The sequence below is a fragment of the Danio aesculapii genome, chromosome 15, assembly GCF_903798145.1.
Source record: "Danio aesculapii chromosome 15, fDanAes4.1, whole genome shotgun sequence".
Lineage (NCBI taxonomy): Eukaryota > Metazoa > Chordata > Actinopteri > Cypriniformes > Danionidae > Danio > Danio aesculapii.
In genome coordinates this window covers 27,612,577-27,633,570 of record NC_079449.1, presented here as the reverse complement: position 1 = coordinate 27,633,570, position 20,994 = coordinate 27,612,577, and the positions used below count along the sequence as shown (strand labels likewise).

Below are 20,994 nucleotides of genomic sequence, written 5' to 3'. Positions count from 1 at the left end.
ATAACCTTGTTTATAGAAAATAATATTCTATTAAGACTGAGGTGTGTAATGTAACAAGTTGTAACACCACTAGTGTAGTTTAACCTGGTTAGGCATAGACATGTGACGATAACCGTTTTCAAGGTATACCGCGGTTTGGAAAAGTCAAGGTTTTGTAAAATTTTCTGTAATACCGTTCCTAAGGTATGTGTAAGATTTTTTATTTACTTTTTTTTTAGGACAACAGTATCTTCAGCAGAAAAAATATCCAAAGATGCTGTTTTAAATTGTGAATAAATCCGTGTTTTTGAAACTAATGAAGACAGCAGAAGTCAATGATTCATGTGAATTATTTAGCCTGACATGTTTACAGCTCCAAAATATTATAAATCTTTCAATAAGTAAAATATATTGTTTCAAAGGGGGAAAAGTTTGTTGTTTACCGAGACATTTAAAAAGAATATATTTTTGAGCTGGAGATACTGTTGATCTAAAAAACAAAAAAGTAAATAAAAAAATCTTACATATACCTTAGGAAAGGTACAGCAGAAAATGTTGACGGTTTTAAAATCTTGATTTTTCCAAACCACGGTATACCTTGAAAACAGTTATCGTCCCATGCCTAAACCTGGCTGACAAATTTTACAGATTATACCCCAGACTTATGGTAAAGGTCAGCATATTTACTGCTTTATAATCTAATATTTGTTCAGTCCTGTGTTTAAAAAAAAAGTTTTGTAGAATAATAATTTACAAAGTTGATATGCTTACAAATCCTGGTAATGGCGTACAATGAAGCAGCATTATTTGCAAACGTCATGGTTAAGATGTAGGTCTCTATAAACCACAAATTAGGTACAAGTTTTGTGACACAAATAACTAAAACACACACAAATGTGTTACACGGGCTGTGGTCACGTGACCGAGTGCGCGCTGATGTCTGCAGTGAACAGCGCTGCATCACTAAACTTCAAATACTACATAAAGAAACACCGTATAAATATCAAGTGCATATTTAACATGGCTTAAAAAGAAGAAAGGGTCTGCCCCTGACTGACACGACTGCACAACACTTTACAGATCTCATTTATATAAAAAGACTTTGTATTCATATGAATAGTCAAACTGCAGGATTGGCTCTGCTGCAATAAATACCTAATACGATATTAACTACACTAGGATACTGTATTTTATACATTTAAACGAAACACAAAATATTATTTAATTAGTGAATCGCCTGGAAGCTTCCAGATCTGGCGAGTAAATGAATGTGAACGGCAAAGTAAGAATGTGCAGAGCGAGCATTCAGAGCATTACTCACCGGAGTGAGACCATCCTCCTCTTCACTGCCCGCTCCTTCAAGCAGAGCCCACCGTGAGAAACCCTCCACACGACCCCTCTGAACTCCTCCAGCGCACACACGACAGTTCACCGGTGCTCAAAACAGCACATCCGATACAAACGGGGACATTTTGCTTGTTTCTGTCCTCGTATTATTCAAAGCTCTTGACTTGTAGTCAAAGAAAAACGGTCGCTCACTTTAACGGTGACGTCGGTGAGCTTTTCTTTCATTTGATTGGTCGGTCTTGCTCCCGAACGTCATCCTGATGTCGCCGCCCACACGGTCGCCCTGGCGACGGGAATAAACACTATTGAGATCAGTAGTAGTAGTATTGCCAAAGAGCATAGAATTCTAAACTCTTTGGTATTGCTGTGGTAGTAGTGCTTGATGGGGTTATTAAAGCGATATTTGTTATGCAAATTAACAAACAAACAGTTTTATTCACCCGCATGTAGCTAAACATTTCTTCTGCGCAATTCAATGTGTTTTTTATATTACTCCTATTATTATTATTTTAATTATTGTTAAAACAGAAATGTCTTGATTTAGAGAAAAACGCAATATTAAAAGTGGGTTTGTTCTATTATTAATTAAATAATTTAGGCAAAAGTAATTATAAATAACTTTAATATATATATATATATATATATATATATATATATATATATATATATATATATATATATATATATATATATATATATATATATATATATATATATATATATATTTAGGGAATAAAATAGCTATGACAAATCAGCAATGTTGCCTCCACAAATAAATTGGGGAAGAAAAGTTAATGGAAGCATTAAAAAACAATGTTGCCTTGGAATAATATTCATACAAAAATATATTTAGAAAAAAATAATCCACAGCAAAGCAGGTGGAGTTAAAGCAACTCCAAAGCTACTAAAAAGCCTAAATTACTAAAACCTAACTTTTAACTTAAACTTGTCATGCAGTTTACCTGCAATCTCTGATGATTTGAAGAGCTTCTTTTATCCTCCTTTGTAAGTCGCTTCGATAAAGCATCTGCTAAACGAATAAATGTAAATCTAAGTGTTTTACTAACCTAAATAAATTAAAAATAATAATGAAACACCAGAAAAAACCCAACTTCAAACTTAAAAATAAAATAGAGTCAACATTAAATACTAACATCTAAAAGAACTTAAAAAAGAAATAATAATGAATAAAATCTGCATAAAATAAAAAATAATAATAGTAAAACTTTGCAAAAAAATAAAATAGATTTAAAATGAAATACAAACATCTAAAAGAACTTAAAAAAAGAAATAATAATAATAAAAAGTTGCATAAATAAAAATAATAATAATACTAAAACTTTACAAAAAAATAAAACAGATTTAGGATGAAATACAAACATCTAAGAGAACTTAAAAAAAGAAAAATAATAATAAAAAGTTGCATAAATTAAAAGAATAATAATACTAAAACTTTGCAAAAAAATAAAACAGATTTAAGATAAAATACTAACAATTAAAAGAAATCATGATGAATAAAAGATTTATAAAATTTAATAATAATAAACTTTGCAAAAAAATAATTTGAAAATCTAAAACGTATATACAAAAAAAATAACTAAATCTGTAATATTATATAAATCATTTTAAAATAACACGGTGAAGACAGTCATTAAAAGTTTATTCCCTCTTATCCTTTGAGCCACTCCATTCAGCTCTCAAGCACAGATACATCAGTGCACAGATATACGCTGGCAAATCAATGGTATAAAACAGTCAGATCTGATTTTCAAATTGTAACACGCTAATGGTGTGGCGTGACCGTGAGCAACTCAACTTGAAGTCTGTAAAGTGTTCATTACACTAACAGGCCTAATGCATCCATTAGATTAATGACTCTCTGGACTTCTCATCCATCTTCGCGCTTAACAGCCTTTTTACGCACCCTTTACAAATGAACTTAAACCATAGATTATAGCTGCAACAGATAATGTAAAGTGAGACACGTACAATTTGAAACTTCAGTCAAAACTAAATTTCCCAGTAAAGAGAACACAATAAATATGAAATGTACAATAATATAGCGATAAAAAACATAAAGTGTACTGTGAATGAAACGCACAGATTAAAAAGTGTCTTAAATGGAAATAAAAGGTAATTTCAGTATATTTCACTTGGTAAACATGGTATTCAGTAGCAAATTGATCCGTTTTATCTCACCTCTTACCCACTAGTCACAGTTTAAGGGGCGTTATCTTCAAGCTCATAAAATCTGAATATCAATAATGCATACATATAGAAGAAAAAACATAAAATAATTATCCAAAAGTGAAACACTAATATCAGTAGCATGTCCTATGTGGGCACAAAACATCAAATATTGATACTCTAAAAGGGAATCCTGTGAAGGAAAAAAAAAACAGCGCTTCATTCTGCTTTAATGTTTGATTAGGGGTCGCAGGTAAAGGCATAAGGAGTGTTAAAGGCATAGAGGATGGCAGAACCTTCATTTATAATCTTAACCATAGTTCTTAACAACTACAACTATGAAAGTTGATTCTAACAGTTTATTATTCACTTCAGTTCAGGTTATATGCATATAAGCCACTATATTATATCTCTGACTATCTACTCATTTCCATTTTTGCTATTGTGAAATTACAAAAAGGAAAAATAAATAAATCTGAAACTATGCAGTGTGGTATGGTAACATCTTTCTGACCAGTATATGTATTAGTATGTTAATGTCTGAGAAATGTATCGCTTTCAGAAATCTCACATCTTTTCATACACGTATAGATATATCAGTATATTATATGAAATCTAATATCTACTAACCTAAGCATTTGCGACAGTAACGTAGAAAGGATCTCAGTGCTTTTATGTTCAGTCCACCCTCCGAGTCATGCTAATATATGTGTATATATATATATATATATATATATATATATATATATATATATATATATATATATATATATATATATATATATATATATATATATATATATATATATATATATATATATATGAATAAAATCCAAAAAACTGGTTTGTTTTTTTAAAAGCAAATGAGATGGTGCATGCAGTGATTTGAGGGAATGAGTAAATAACTTGCTGGTTTATGTCAAATAAACCTACACCCTTCTGCACCATAAAGAAACAGTCGTTAATTGCACATTACAACAAATGTTCAAGCTCCAGTATCAAAAAGTGATAGATCACACAGAAATTACAATTCTGATATATTAACTCACCCTCATATCACTCGAAACTGGTATAGCTGTTTATCTGCACGACACAAAAGAAGATATTTTGAAGAATGTTGGTAGTCAAACAGTTTTGGTTACAGACATCCATTGTACTGACGAAAAAAGAAAACTCAGTATATTTCTCAATAGTTGCTAAATCTATAAAAGAAAAGAAAGTTACAAAGGTTTGGAATGACATGAGTGAATGACGAAAGGATTTTCATTTTTGAGTGAACTATGGCTTTAATTTAATACCGGAGCCAATTTCCTGGTTATATTATACTAGCTGGATACAGTCGTACACCATTACTAGCTTGCTACTGATTTGTTTTGCTTTTAACAAAATGAAATCAATCAGTAAATCTACAAAATACACTATTAATTTTAATAATATTAATATTTAGTGTGGACTTTTGTCCTATTTTCACCTGGTATTTAGGATGTTTTCAAACTTGTATTTTGGTTCTCCTGGCTCATTTGGTCCTAACCAAAAAAAAAAAAAAAAAGCATATTTATTCCACTTCAGCATTCACAAAGTCGTTATTTAAATCAAACCTAAATATGATCATTTTTAGCAGCTTTGAACTTGTGCAGAGCTTATAAAATGTGTAAAGAAGCCAAAACAGCACCTAGAGGTTGAACTGCAATGGCCAAAATTGCTACGATGCTAACTATTAAATGCTAACAACTAATTGCTAAGTACGATGACAGCAAAATAAACAGGTATGATTGAACATATTGTTGCTTTTTGTGACATCATATCCTGTTTTTGATTCGTTTAGATGTCTGGACAGAGCTGTTGAGTATTTATTTTAGTCTAACTGCCTCAGTGTTATTTGCAGTCAGATGCACTCCAAGGTTGGTATTCATTCATTCATTTTCCTTCAGCTTAGTCCCTTTATTGATCAGAGGTCGCCACAGCGGAATGAACCACCAACTTATCCAGCATATGTTTTAAACAGCGTATCCCCTTCCAGCTGCAACCCAGTACTGGGAAACATCCATACACACTCATTCACACACATACACTATGACCAATTTCATTCAGTCATTCATTTCCCTTCGGCTTAGTGCCTTTATTTATCAGGGGTCACCACAGCGGAATGAACAGCCAACTTACCCAGCATATGTTTTACACAGAGGTTGCCCTTCCAGCTGCAACCCAATACTGGGAAACATCTATACAACCTCATTTCACACACATACACTACAGCCAATTTAGTTTATTCAATTGTCCTATAACCGGAGCACCCGGAGGAAACCAACGTCAACACGGGGAACCTCCACACAGAAATGCCAACTGACCCAGCCGGGACTCGAACCAGCGACCTTCTTGCTGTGAGGCGACAGTGGTAACAACTGAGCCACTGTATAACCTCAAGGTTTATATGTAAAATATAAAAAATTTTTAAAAGAACGGCAAACAATCAGCAATCTCACCAAATCTTCATTAAACTAAGCCTGCCAATTGTGAACAACCCAAAATATTTGTGTTTGTCAATTAGATCAACAAGTGGTGGAAAATACTAAACTCTGCTGTAAATTGGTGTGAAATGTTTTGATGTTTCATTTAATTGAAGGCATTTAAATTGACCAGTATTTTGCTAATGGTTTTGAGAAAACAAGGTATTCATACTTCTCTGCGTTGTACCAAAACACACAGATTATACCTTAAATGAAATGACTCCCTCATAAGCCAAATAACATGGTTAGTTTATCTTCCATTATGAAGAGAGTGATAAAACAAAAGACATGGGACTTGATAAAATCCATAAATAAACAGTCACAGGAGACGCATCTCAACGTTTTTGCTAATACCAGGTGGAAACAGGGTCTTTGTCACTTAAATAGAACATTTTTTGAGGATAAAACACACATCCACACATCAACAAACTCCCTAAAATATATGGAAACACAAGTAAAATTGGAATAAGCAGTTGGTGTTTTGACTTGGAGGTATGAGTTTGAGTGACCACATCTAAAACAAAAGAAAACACACACACACACACACACACACACACACACACACACACACACACACACACACACACACACACACACATTGAACAGAAACCAAAGAAAATCACAATTACACAGCAGATGCACACGGCTCATATTTTCCTTCTGGAACCACCAGAGTTTAAAAAAAACTGTCTTAAATGAACTGGATATTAAAAACTTTTGTGAATCTTTCTTCATGTGAAGCTAGCACTGCCTATACAGAATATAAGGCCTGAGAGTCTTTTGCATGTAATAAATGGCTGACACAGCATACGACACACATCAGCAGGCAATGGGCTTCCACCATTTCTTCTTTAAGACATCAGTGCAGTGCAACATTTTCTGTCAGCTATGGGTGATTGTCTTAAGAACAATAAAACGCACATCTTTCCACTGTGCTTTACTCTTAAAGAAACGGGCCTTTGAAAACACTGGGGTGCTTATGAAGTCAAAAATAAAACCTTTACTACTGGCAACAATCCAGAGGTGTACACAAGTCATGGTGGTTCCTATGTGATACGTGACATAAGCTCCAGCAACTCCTTAAATGTTTTTTTTTTCCCTGAAAGACAGTCCCATTCACTCTGTGGAGCATAGACAGCACTAGTCCAAAGTGGATTTGGTTATTTAAATGTAGCTTTCTGTGTTCCTGGTGGTGGAGGAAAAACAAAATTGGTTATTTTGATTTTGGAACTACCAGGATCTCATCCCCATCTTGAATGCTGTAGGAGTGCAAGGCCCGTGCACTGTATTTGAGCTCATCGGGGCCATAGGCAGTGCCCTTGTCTATGTAGTAAAGGCGCATGTTGTTGGTAGGAAGCTGTACTACAGTCTTCAGCTGCTTCTTCAGTTCAGCCACGGTCTGGTCCAAACGGATGCTCACCTGCTCCACTTTGTCTTCAAAGCGCACCTCTACTTTGGCGTGGCAACGCGGTCTCAGGTCGATCTCAGCCAGAGGAGCCAGTTTCCCATATTTGGTCACCAAACAGTGATATCTCCAAAGAAAATACAAGAACTTTAACCTCATTCAGCCTTTTAAACCAATAGTGTCAAAACACTACTAATAAATCAAGTTTTTAAATGGCCAGTTCACACAAAAAAATGAAAAATTATATCAATGATTACTCATAATTGTGAAATGATAAAATTTTAGATGAAATCTGAGAGCTCCCACATCCTCCCTATAGAGCAAGGTCCCTGACTCATTTATAGTCCAGAAAGGTACCAAAAACATCCTCAAAGCAGACCATGTGTTTTTAATGAAACTATGAGAAAATGTTTGGCATATACAAAACAAAATTAATGACATTGTTCAATCGTTTCTTCTCCCTAGTGTCAGTATAGGCCATTGATACTTGTGTTGTTTGTGTTTTCTCCCTCTCTCTCTCTCTCTCTCTCTCTCTCTCTCTCTCTCTCTCTCTCTCTTCCCCGAGTCTGCTTTAATTTTTCCCAGGTCTGATCATTGGTCAATCATTTCCTTCCCGGTGACGCCACTCTGACGTCATATCCACGTCAAGACCACCCGGCATAAAAGAGCATGCCAGACCACTCACCAGTACTTCTTGTCCCTCTTGTTTCCGTTGAACATCTGCGGTGTTATTGCGTTGTGATAAGAAAACCTTGTCTAACTGTGTATTCAATTGTTGGCAGTTTCTTTGTGTTCATGTTATCCGTCCGCCATTCATATCATACCGTCCCATTTCTCAATTTCGTTTATTTACATTGTTACAAGGCTCGGACTAAGCGAACAGGTAAGCAGGTCACGTGACATAGATTTTGCAACACATAGGACTACTCTTGTGTATAGTTCATTAGGTTAGGGGCAAGTGCGACCCCTAGTACTTTTAGATAGATAGAGTAGGATAGTTAGGATCCTCGGAAGACCTCTTCCTCTATATAAATTTATTTTAATTGTACTTAAAATGTTACAAACCCCTGATGTTAATCTAGAGGAATGGGATTTGACATTTAAAGCACAATTAAAATAAATTTCTGTATACAGTCAATCAAGTGCAAAAGACTAACATAGCAGATTTACCAAAAACTGAGACTTTTATTTACAATTCCCAAGTGAACAAAAACAACGAATTAATCAAAAATATAGAAAAAGAAGGTAAGCAAAAGTACTATTTACAATATTTACTATGTTGGGACAAACACAAAGACGGGGGGAAACAACACAAGTACATAACAGGCAGGCATTCATGAGAACTGTGTAGTGACGATCAGTATACCCTGTATACTGTATACCCTGAACACCTTGGATGACCAATCGTGAATTTCTCAGTTTGAAACAAGGAGCATTTGAGGTCAGCTGCTAGATATGAATAAAGAACACAGCGAGAATGTGTGCTCTATAATGACACTAAGGAGAAGAAACTGTAGAATGAAGTAATTTTTGCTGTTTGTGCACAAATGTATTCTTGTAACTTGATAATCCTCCGATTGAATTGAATTTTTGATATTTTTCTGAACCTTGAGTGAGTCTGGACCATTGCTATCTAGGGAGAATAAAGGAGCTCTCAGATTTCATCAAAAATATCTTAATTTGCATTCGAAAGATGAATGAAGGGCTCAGGGGTGTGGAATAACAAACAGTTGAGTAATTAGTAACAGAGTTTTCTTTTTTGAGTGAACTAACCCTTTAAGATCTTCAAGCTTCAAATTCTGCACATGGAATTCCAAAGTGACTCAGAAGAGAATTCACAGTGCTTTGTGGTCACAAAAAAGTTTGTGTTGCAATCTCAGCATTGTCATAAACAGTACTATATTGGACATTAGCATAAACTGTCTTCTTCTAGATTCATTTTTTTACCCTCTGGTCATTGTTATCTTAGTTTTATTTAGGTGTCAGCATTATTTTCTGTAACTGTTTGAAATAAGATGTATTTTATGCATTCACTGTAATTAGATTTTTCATTTTAATGTCTTAATTTGTATTTATTTTAGATATTTTATTTTTAAAGTTTAAATCTACATGAAACTGATGAAAATGACAAATATGGATGTAAAACATAAATTAGCTCCACTGTTGAAATGTAACTTATAGCATTACAATCCATTTAAATCTAATTCAGGAAAGTGGGATGAGGATTTTGTTTCAAATCTGATCACATTTATGCAGAATATGTTAAAATACCTGGACTGACCACAAGAAAATGCGTAATTTGGATCTCATGGTAAAATTTTAAAGTCTATCATGAGATGTACATTGGCCAGGAGTTAAAAATAAAACTGCACTGTCTGATTTTAACAACTACGTGATAACATACTATCACATTGAAACGAAGTATTCTGGCCACACATTGCATTCCTGTGAGAAGATGTTAGACTTCATTTAAAGATTTTTTTTTAATTAGCAGACAATCTAGGTTGTCTACACTAAATGTACCTGTGAGGCAGTTCTTCTTCAGAATGATCCAAGTGATAGCGGATAAAGAATCTCTCAGCATCCTCTCTCTCACCATCCGTCACCACACTCCCATTCAGACTGGTCACTGATGGCAGCCTGTGGACAATGAGATCATCAACATTTCAACAACTTTACTATCAGTTTCTAATGTGGTTAAAAAGATAGTTCAGCCCAAAGTGAAAACTCTGTCTTTATTTACTTAATAATCATGTCATTCCAAACCTGTATGACAATCTATACGTATAAACAGCATCTAAAATGTTTTAAAGCTTGTCCAGTTTCAACCACTTCCAGAGGGTTTTGAAATTGATTTAATCTGATTACTTTCCTAGTGTATGATTTTTTTGTTTCGTTTCCAGTTCAAATATTCTAAAAACAAATCTTAAATTAAGAAGCATTTTCTAGCCTAGCAAAACTACTGTCTTGTTTTAAGAAATAATATGCCAAAATTAAGTGAGTTTTACCTTAAAACCAGCAAAATAATTTGTCAATAGGGTAGGCAAAATAATCTTTAAATGACTGAATCTTTTAAAACAAGACAGTACAGGTATGCGCCAAACAATTAGAATATAGAGGGAAAGCACATTTATTTCAATCATTTGTTTCAAAAAGTGAAACTTGTGTGTTATATTAGTTCACTACACACAAAGTCAAATATTTCAAGCCTTCATTTGTTTCAATTTTAATGATTATGGATTAAAGATGAAAAAACCAAATCCAGTATTTTACAAAATTTGAATATTTCATGTGACCATTAAAAAAAAGAATCTTAAATATATGTTGGCCTTCTGAAAAGTGTGTTAATGTACTGTCCTCAGTACTTTGTTGGGCCTCGTTTTGCACTAATTACAGCATCAAAGTGTGGCATGGAGGCAATCAGCCTCTGATACAGTTGAAGTGTTATGGCAGCCCAGATTGCTTTGATATCAGCTTTCAGCTTGTGTGCATTTTGTGGTCTCTGTTCCCTCATAATAAATGAATGGACTTTCCCTTGTTATTCAAAATTTTTGGCACATACCTGTATTTTTTGCTAGTCTAGCAAACGATTCTTGATTTAAGATTTTTAGATATTTGGATTTAAGTAAAGACTCAAAAATAACTCCTGCTGACTCGACATGTGATTGTTATGGGGTTTTTTTTAAATAAAAAAGCTGCATCAAAACAATATTCATACTTCACTGCATGAATTTAACTAAACACCTTTTCGTTAACTTTCTGACTCGCTAGTAAGTCACATAACGATGATATTGCATGACAAAAAAAGAGGAAAAGTTTTGATGAAATATAAATGCAAAGATACATTTCAGTGCATGCTGATACCAAATAGAAACAGTGCTGCATCTCAGATCTGAAAATGCATGTAATCATAAATTGGAAGCAGGGTCAAAGTGATGACAGAATTTCCCCTGTCAGATACATCATACTTACTGGGCTATCATTAGACTGCGCCGCTCCGTGCTTGTGTAAGTCTGCAGTAGAGGAATGCCTTGCAACCTCACCTCTTCCAGCTTAGGCAGAAAGGTTAGGTTCTCAATGTCCTCCCATCGATTAAGTCCTTACTCACATAAAAGATCAGAAAAAAAGGTAACACTATCATTTAAAACATTCTCCATGTAATAACTATAGTAATAAGAATTAATTATGAATAATTACATGCAACTTGTGCTAAACTTAACCTTCCTCCTACCCATACATTAAATACAGGTAGTTCATTAATATAAATTAATACTTAAATGCAGTAACAATGTAACTTAAAATAGTGTAATCAAATATATATATACATATACACAGTTAAAGTCATAATTATTAGCCCCCCCCCCCCCTTTTTTTTTTTCTTTATTTAATATTTCCCAAATTATGTTTAACAGAGTAAGGAAATTTTCACAGTATGTCTGATAATATTTTTTTTTTCTGGATAAAGTCTCATTTGTTTTATTTTGGCTAGAATAAAAGCAGTTTTTAATTTTTTAATACACATTTTAAGATCAAAATTATTAGCCCCTTTAAGCTATTTTTTTTCGATAGTCTACTTGACTAATTACCCTAACCTGCCTAGTTAACCTAATTAACCTAGTTAAGCCTTTAAATATCACTTTAAGCTGTATAGAAGTGTCTTGAAAAATATCTAGTAAAATATTATTTACTGTCATCATGGGAAAGATAAAATAAATCAGTTATTAGAAATGAGTTAATAAAACTATTATGTTTAGAAATGTGTTGAAAAAATCTTCTCTCCGTTAAACAGAAATTGGGGAAAAGATAAACAGGGGGCTAATAATTCTGACTTCAACTGTATATCTATTTATAGAATTTATGTAACTACATTGCTCTAAAATAGCATAACGCTAAATTAAAAACTGACACATAATGATAATTATTATATTATTATAACCAAAAGTACAGGTGTTTTTTTTTTTACATACATGCACAGTAAATACACAGCCCTTTAAAGTACATCTACTGTATATGCCATCTTCAGATGTATGATGTTGTTCTTTTCCAACTGTGAAACAAAGGCCTGGTTCAGTGTTGACACTTTGTGGATAAACTATTTAGTGCAAAAACAAGAATGTTTGAAACGCTCATAGATTGTTACTGTTAAACAAAATATACAAAACATAAAAAACCATAGCTTAGCATACAAATAAAAATCCATGTATTCTTACGACTTTAGACTTTTTCACAGACTCTATCAACAACACAATGATACCTGAGTTATGCAGATTGATGCTTCGAAGATTGGGAAAAAGGCGGTGAAGGATTTCTCCTGACTCCTGAATGCTGTTCAGGTTGTTGTTGGCCATGACCAGCGTGTCCAGTGCAGGGAACATAGAGCCAATCTTCCGTACTTCATTCCACTCGTGGAGGTTGTTATCTGTGATGTGGAGCAGACGCAGTGTGGGGCAGGGCATGGCGGCCAGGGTCACAGTGGTGTACTCATTAAGGCACAGAAACAGCTCCTCTAGCCTGGATATAACACATGTAAACCATCTGAAATGAGCTGTGCATTTCCCACATGCTGCTAGTTTCACTTTTGCTTTAAAATAAAAAATAATTAACCTAATATTTATGATGAATGTTGTTTATAAAAAATCTCACCGTAAATTTCAGCTTCTTTTATACTTACATTTTTTCTGTCCCTTTTCTGTTCTGAATAATATAAATTTGAACACATTTATTGCTATGTGAATGAAATATTATGTGTATAATGCTAAACATTTCGTTTTATGTGCATACGCATTTCGATTTAAATTATAAAATGACTACCAGTGTGATTTATACATCAATGCTACATTTTAGGGGGTCAACATGAATATTGTGATATTTTCATCCTAGGTATTCATGTAAACAGCCATTATAATACTCTGTATGTCAGTGTTTCCCAACCCTGTTCCTGGAGGCACACCAACAGTACATATTTTGGATGTCTCCCTTATCTGACCCATTAACTTCAGGTTTTGGAGTCTCTTCTGATGTTATGATAAGATGATTCAGTTGTGTTTGATTAGGGAGAGGTTGAAAATGTGGTCTGTTGGTGTGCCTTCAGGAACAGGGTTGGGAAACACTGCTGTATGTGACAAGAGAAAAAAACATAAATCTAAAATTATATACCATTTACATGTTAACTTCGCATTTTTGCAAGGAAAAAAGCAAAAATGCAAAAGAAATGCAAAAATTGCAGGAGTTACTTACTCGGGCATCTCTTGCGTGAAAGTATGCACTGTGTCCCAGGACACTTGGGTATTGTTAAGAACGAATCTGCGGATGCTAGAAAAGGCCTTAGCACAGTCCGGATCCAAGGCTGCATCACTCAGCTGATTAGAGCTGAGGTTCAAGAACTCCAGGTTCGGGACGTTGGAAACAATCTTGCTGATCTGGTACAGATTTAAAAAAAAAATTATATTATATTATTTCATATTATTATAATAATTATATCATTTTAATTTAAATATATTAAAACATATAAACACACAACACACACTGCTATTCAGTCTACCTACATTCACTGCTTGTCTGTTTTTTTAGTTATTTTTTTATTTATTTATAAAAGAAAACTCAATTTCATGCACAAATATTAAGCAGCAAAACAACAATTCAGATATGTTTACTAGGTACCAAATAAACATATCTGAATGGCTTCTGAAGGATCAAACCTGGTGGAGAACACACCATTTTTTTTTATATACTGATATTAATGTATATTCAATATTTAAAAATAATGTGCTGAAAGAACCTCACAAACAGACACCAATTGCCCAGAGAGATGCAGATCACCCTGCACATAAACCTTAGCGGCAGTTGTCAGTTCTGACAACACAATAATTCTTAATATAACAGCTTCAATGGCATACACAAATTTAGTACACTATCATGTTTCCTAAACTAATAAAACTTGCAGCAGACACATGCAGACTCACACATGCACAATAAGCAAAATCAGACTGATAAGTAGAGAAGTTCATCCAAAAATAAGATTTTTTTACAAATAAGGATGTTTTGAAAATGCTGGTTGCTGGGACCCACTGAATATTTTTCACGTAATTGTCCAAGCAAATAGAAACTCAACAAAAAACTTATGAAGGTTTAAAATTACATGAGGCAGAAGAAATTATGGAGTAATTTTCAATTTGGGGGAACTATGTCTTTAAGTAAAATTTATACTGTATTACTTAATACAATAATGTACTAGTGTTTTATATTTGGCGACACAGTGGCACAGTAGGTAGTGCTGTCGCCTCACAGCAAGAAGGTCTCTGGTTCGAGCCTCGACTGGGTCAGCTGGTGTTTCTGTGTGGAGTTTGCATGCTCTCCCTGCATTCGCGTGGGTTTCCTCCGGGTGCTCCGGTTTCCCCCACAGTCCGAAGACATGCGGTACAGGTGAATTGGGTAGGCTAAGTTGTCCGTAGTGTATGTGTGTGAGAATGGGTGCGTTTGGATGTTTCCCAAAGATGGGTTGCAGCTGTAAGGGCATCCGCTGTGTAAAACGTGTGCTGGATAAGTTGGCGGTACATTCCGCTGTGGTGACCCCTGATTAATAAAGGGACTAAGCCAAAAAGAAAATGAATGAATGAATGTTTTATATTTCTATTCTAAATTAGTTATTTATTCATTTGTGTATTTTACATTGTGTTTAATATGTTAATTAAAAAAAAAACTATCTATACTGTGTTAGACAAACTGGTACTTGTCACAGCACTTACCCTTTTATCAGTTTAATTTGTTTATAAGCTTTAGATAAAAGTGCCTGCTGCATTTTAATGTAATAATAAAAAGTGATGCTAGTTTCTCACACATTGCGATGCAGCACATGAGTCATATGCACTATTTTATAGTGCTTTTTCTGTATTGTTTGGAGATTATCAACCTCTGCTCCTTTCATTGCTGATTTATAAAACAATTCTGATTAATGATTCGTTATGAATGAGAATAATGACAAAATGCTCACTTAACCTGCATCACTATAAAATGGGTTAAATAAATCTGCCAACAGACGGTGGTTTCCTCAGACGAACAGATCTTCTCACCTCGTGCCAGTCTTGGAGCTTGTTGTGGGACAGATCAAGTTCTACTACATGAGCACAGAAGGCAGCGATTTCCCCCTGGTCTCCTGCATGACTGATTCCACAGCCGTTCAAGACCAGCACGCTGGGGAGGTTCAGGCGGTCTGAAGACACAATGACCATATGAGCAATGAGCCGTGAAACATGGCAACAGGGTACAGATGCCAGAACAAACACTTCCATCACCTAGGAGCCTAACAGTAAATCGCTAGTTTATAATGAACCCAAGCCTCACCTTTCATCGGTGATCCCTGTGGTCCAGATGGCACAACCACGACCCCCAACCCTGGACCCCGACGGCAAGGAAAGTTCTCCGGACTGTACTTCTCACTGATCGCCTGCATAAAAGTGCGGCCTTCTATCTCCGAAGAGTCCATTGCGCTCTCCCACAACACGCACTTTATGCAGCTGTCCATACATGGTTTACGAAAAGTTTTAGTCAATTATATAACGCTTTTCCCCCAGTAAGAAATTGTAAAGGGTCTGTGGGGGACATCATTTTCTGTTTTGATGATTTTACACAACATTATTTCACCAAATTGTTTTCTTTTATAACTATTCATAATTAAAATAGTGGCTCAGGCATCTATTCTCAAGTCCCCTTCTATTTTCTATTTACATCACTAGGAACCATCATCCAATCACATGGTTTCTCTTACTCCTTTTATGCAGATGAAAAGCCCCTGGCACTCATTACTCTAGCTCTTATTCTCTAAACTCTAACAGTGCCTTTGAATGAGTAGCATTTCTTATGTGTTGAGTCTCATGTTGAGTGACAGAATACCTCCTTATTTGTTAGGGCTTCGGACAAAAGCGTCTGCTAATTGACTAAATGTAACCTAATGATTTTATATGTACAGCAAGGATATTAAACACTAGGGATGCTTCCATCAGGGTTTTGCACCAGATACCGAGTACAACTTATCATCATGGTCATCGGCCGATAGTGAGTACCGATTCTGATGCTTCAAGCTTTAAGTAACTTTGCCATTGCATAAAGCACATCTTCCCTCTAAGTAGGATATTTAAGTTGAGATCTCTCCTTACCTAAGATAAAAAAAAAACTAAGGATGCTGCATATAATCCTATACATTATTATTATTGCATATAATCTTAAACATGTCTCCTAAAACCTTTTAACGTGGACAGAAGCAACTTTACAGAAAATAATAGATCATATATGGGAGACTCGTGGAGCTTCAGAGAGAGGTCATACGATTGGGCACACGATGGGGCTGATTGCTCTGTTTGAGTCACAGCAGCTCAAAACACAAGATATACAATGGTTGCAACAAAGAGACCATCACACACGTGAGTCTCGCCAATAAACTGTATAAACAGAGGTCACACCACATCTGTATATATTTTAGCTGCTGTGGCGCGTGAGCAGCGATCGCTTACGCCTCCACGCATCATTTACCTCCTCATGTGTTGTAGCTGCTGTATGTATAACCCAGGTGTGCACATGCATCTTCCTCTGCTTGTAAACTCATAAACTAACACCTGCGATCGGTTCATAAGATCGGTCAGAATAGAGAGTACCGATCAAGTCATCAAATGTGATTATCGGCCGATCGATCGGAGCATCCCTATTAAACACACTTAAAATGTCTTCTTAAATGTTTTAAATGGCAAATGTTAAAACATGAATGAAATAATACTTAAATAATTAATAATAATTAGCACCTTTCAGCGACAGCATTTAAACTCATATTTAAATATTGAATAACATAATTATTATTTCTGATTTGTTCTTATTAATATACAAAACAAGTGGTCGTTCTGCTATACATTTTAAATGATAATAAATGTTTTTCTGACAATAGTTAAAATGACAATTTTTTGTACTTAGGAGCTGCACTATGATTATTAGATATAACCACAAATTATATATATTATTATATTAAATATTATTATATAATATTATAATTTGAATTTGAATGATTTATTTTTTATTTACATTTTTACATGTCATCAAATGATTACTTTTCTAAATATCCCAGACCAAATGTCTTAGGTATACAGCATAAATGATTGTTAAAGTGACAATTTTCAGTAGTGAAAAATTCTCTTTCTTTAAATATTAGTAAAAATTATTAGTAACATTTTGAATTAGTTTTATTTGTTCTGTGCTTAATAAAGCCACTGAAGTGTTGCCATGTGCACTTATTTTAAGCATCTTTGAGCTTGTTATTTAGGCTTGGCTCATAAATCTATCAAATATATGACATTAGTAAAGTAGCCAGATGTGGGTAGCAACTGTTTTTAGATTTATTTTTGTAATTACGGCTTTATTCTAGTTGCATTTCTTAGTAAGATCTGACAGCACAAATACGTTATGGGCACCTTAAATACAGTTGAAGTCAGAATTATTAGCCCCCCTTTGAATTTTTTCTTTTTAAAAAATATTTCCCAAATGATATTTAACAGAGCAAAGACATTTTCACAGTATGTCTGATAATATTTTGTCTTCTGGAGAAAGTCTTATTTGTTTTATTTTAGCTAGAATAAAAACGGTTTTAAATTAAAAAAAAAATTTAAGGTCAAAATGATTAGCCCCTTTAAGCTATATTTTGTTTCGATAGTTTACAGAACAAACCATAATTATACAATAACTTGCCTAATTACCCTAACCTGCCTAGTTAACCTAATTAACCTAGTTAAGCCTTTAAATGTCACTTTAAGCTGTATAGAAGTGTCTTGAAAAATATCTAGAAAAATATTATTTACTGTTATCATGGCAAAGATTATTCAGAGGGCTATTAAGTCTGACTTCAACTCTATCCCTGGCTGGCATCTCTGTGAATTCAAATATATCACAAACAACCAACTGTTTAGTCCAATTCTGCACCAGTTTTTGCATTTTTTTTTTGTAAATGTGTTTGTCACAACCCTCTGCGCTACAAGGTCCATTTTTAAACAGAGCTGGCCTAGATTTAACCATCTGTTGACTAAATAAGTCATGCTCCCAGCTAATTCCAAACCACAAGCTTATAGAGTGTGACTTCAATTTTAAATAAAAGAATATACCGATCTTTAGAACACATTTCTGCAATTAACATCTCAAAATAAGAGAAAAAAAAAATGCATTTTGAGGGATTTTACCTGCTCTGCGATTTGGCTTCACAGGTCCACATTCACAACTTTGTCATAAAACAATAAACTTTACTTTTACTGCACAACCTTATTGGTCCATTGAGTGTCAAGGTTCGATGGAAAAACGTCTCTGCACACCAGTAAAGAGACCGGGACCTGCTCTTCGTCTTCACAACACTTTTCAGAGATAACAGCAGTCTGTAGAAAGAAGACACCGGGTCAGCAAGAAGGACACACAACTGATTCAACCTAAGCTGTAAATACACTAACCTGCCTCAACAACAAAAAAAAGCCAGTTTCTGTTTAAGTCAACACACTCAATGCATATGAAAACCTTGCTGTACTCAGAGCTGTTTCACAGGCTCTTAAGGAAATATGTGATAAAGAGACCAACACCATGTAAACACGCTTTAGACAATTGTGAATGCTACCATAAAAAGGACCTTAGATGACTTGTCAAACAAAATAGCTGGCAAGACAACACATAGCCCGAAGCAGTTTTATTAAAGTCTTGCGTTCTGAGTGTCAACTTACAAGAAGAGCGGTGGTGTTTACAAGTACTTTACTCCCATTTTACAGCAGGTTAAATGTTTAAAACAGGCAAAGAAAACCATGTAGATAAATAGTACTAGATGTACAATATTTTCAAACTTTTATATGAAACCGACCACCGAAAGCGATTATTCTTGTGCAAGGACAATTATACAATGTAAAAGGGTCTAAAATATTATTTGGAAAGTGTTAGTTGTGGATAATTTGTTTATTTGAATCACATATAATCTTATAGTTTTTTTTTATGGATTATTTGTCACACTTTACAATCAGGTTTTATTAATTAATGGTAGTTAATGTATATTACATCATTATAACTACAACACACATTATATATTATACACACATTATACATTATACACATTACATACAATACACATTATAATTTATTATGGTAGTTATAATGGTAGTTAATAACATGAACTAATTATGAACAATACTTCATTCATTAGATTCATTCAGGGATTCATCAGAATAAACAGCAAAAGTCAGTCCAAGGCACTCTAAAATGTTAAAATCTTTTAAAGATAGTTTCCCACATTTTTGAGTGCCTTGGACTGACTTTTGCTGTTTATTCTGATGAATCCCTTACCCAAAGAGCACCGACACATTATTTAATCTACCCCTAAGCACTTTTTGTTTGATTTTGGATTTAATATTTGTATAGTTTTTATTAATCAAAGTTCAACTAATGCATTCTCTTGTCTTGACTATGCAATACATGCTTTCAAAATTTTATATATTAATATAATATCAAATTATTAATTAATGAAAACAAAATATTCTACTTTTACATGCTCACGAGTTTTCTTGATAAAAAAAGACTCAACGACTATTGAAGTGATTTCTCTCATAATATCCATAAGGAAGCAAACTATGGTTATTTGAGTTACTGATAATATACGTCAGCCCTGCAATGGTAATATGTAATATTATCAGTACAATATATATATAAAAAACTCAGTATTTGTCTCAGTATATTCATTGTAAATACATCAACAAATGCCTACATCAATACATTTTCAAACCATCACGTGACAACACCGCGACGATAACGTGACAAATGTGTTGCGACCTTTAATTCTTATTTATTTAGATGTTGCGACCTTCATCAGAGATTTTTTTAAAGAGCTCACGGGTCATTTATATTGAACACTAGACTAACGTTATATCAGGGTCAAATGAATCAGCTGCTGCATGAGGACACACACAACCAAGATGACAACAGCAGCAGTCACCAAAACAAACGAGTACCCGTTGAAAGACCGTATTCATTTAGGTCAGCACCTTTGAATGGTTTTATTTCAGCGTATACTTGTCTAGCCTGTCCGAAAACATCCCTCCATGATCGTAAATTGCCTTACATTGAATGAGCAGCTCCTCCGTGAGACTCGCGACGGCGTTATTCACACAAACTCCTGGCCGTCAATTTAACCACGTCATTTCTCTACAAGTCTCGCACTGTCTGTCGCCGCTGCTCCGTGTCGCTCTTGTTATTGTTGATAAATCTGTCACGCTGACCCTATTGTCACGGAAGTGACGTCACTCCAGCTGGGTGCTCGTGATTGGACCGCTGTGCCAAATACTCTTGCGCTCTCGCCGGCGAAGCAGAGAACAACAGGCGTTTCAGTGTTATTTTATAAAACAAAACAAGGTGAATTATACAAAATTCATTAGCTATGTGTTTATGCTTTAAGGTGCGGTCACACTTGACTTTTCCTTCCATAGACTTCCATTCATACGCACGCGAATGCGTCAGACCGGAAACGCAGGGTCATGCGTTAAGTTTCGCATGTCACTGCAGTGCAAAGTTCAA

The 20,994-nt window shown here is 34.5% G+C and overlaps 1 protein-coding gene across 1 annotated transcript in view; it reads right to left on the bottom strand.

Moving 5' to 3' along the window:
• Positions 1-4,335: 4,335 nt before the first annotated feature.
• The window catches only part of tbcela (tubulin folding cofactor E-like a), a 16,760-nt gene continuing 101 nt past the window's right edge, over positions 4,336-20,994 (bottom strand). Inside the window, exons 1-9 of the mRNA XM_056473656.1 lie at positions 20,543-20,994; positions 18,636-18,824; positions 15,766-15,938; positions 15,495-15,634; positions 13,663-13,844; positions 12,680-12,936; positions 11,398-11,524; positions 9,949-10,065; positions 4,336-7,552 (exon numbers count right to left, since the gene is read on the bottom strand). The exon at positions 20,543-20,994 is cut by the window's right edge and continues 101 nt beyond it. Of these exons, the coding sequence (XP_056329631.1) occupies positions 7,234-7,552; positions 9,949-10,065; positions 11,398-11,524; positions 12,680-12,936; positions 13,663-13,844; positions 15,495-15,634; positions 15,766-15,938; positions 18,636-18,667 (1,347 nt within the window). The 5' untranslated portion in view covers positions 18,668-18,824; positions 20,543-20,994 and the 3' untranslated portion in view covers positions 4,336-7,233. The remainder of the gene's footprint in view (positions 7,553-9,948; positions 10,066-11,397; positions 11,525-12,679; positions 12,937-13,662; positions 13,845-15,494; positions 15,635-15,765; positions 15,939-18,635; positions 18,825-20,542) is intronic.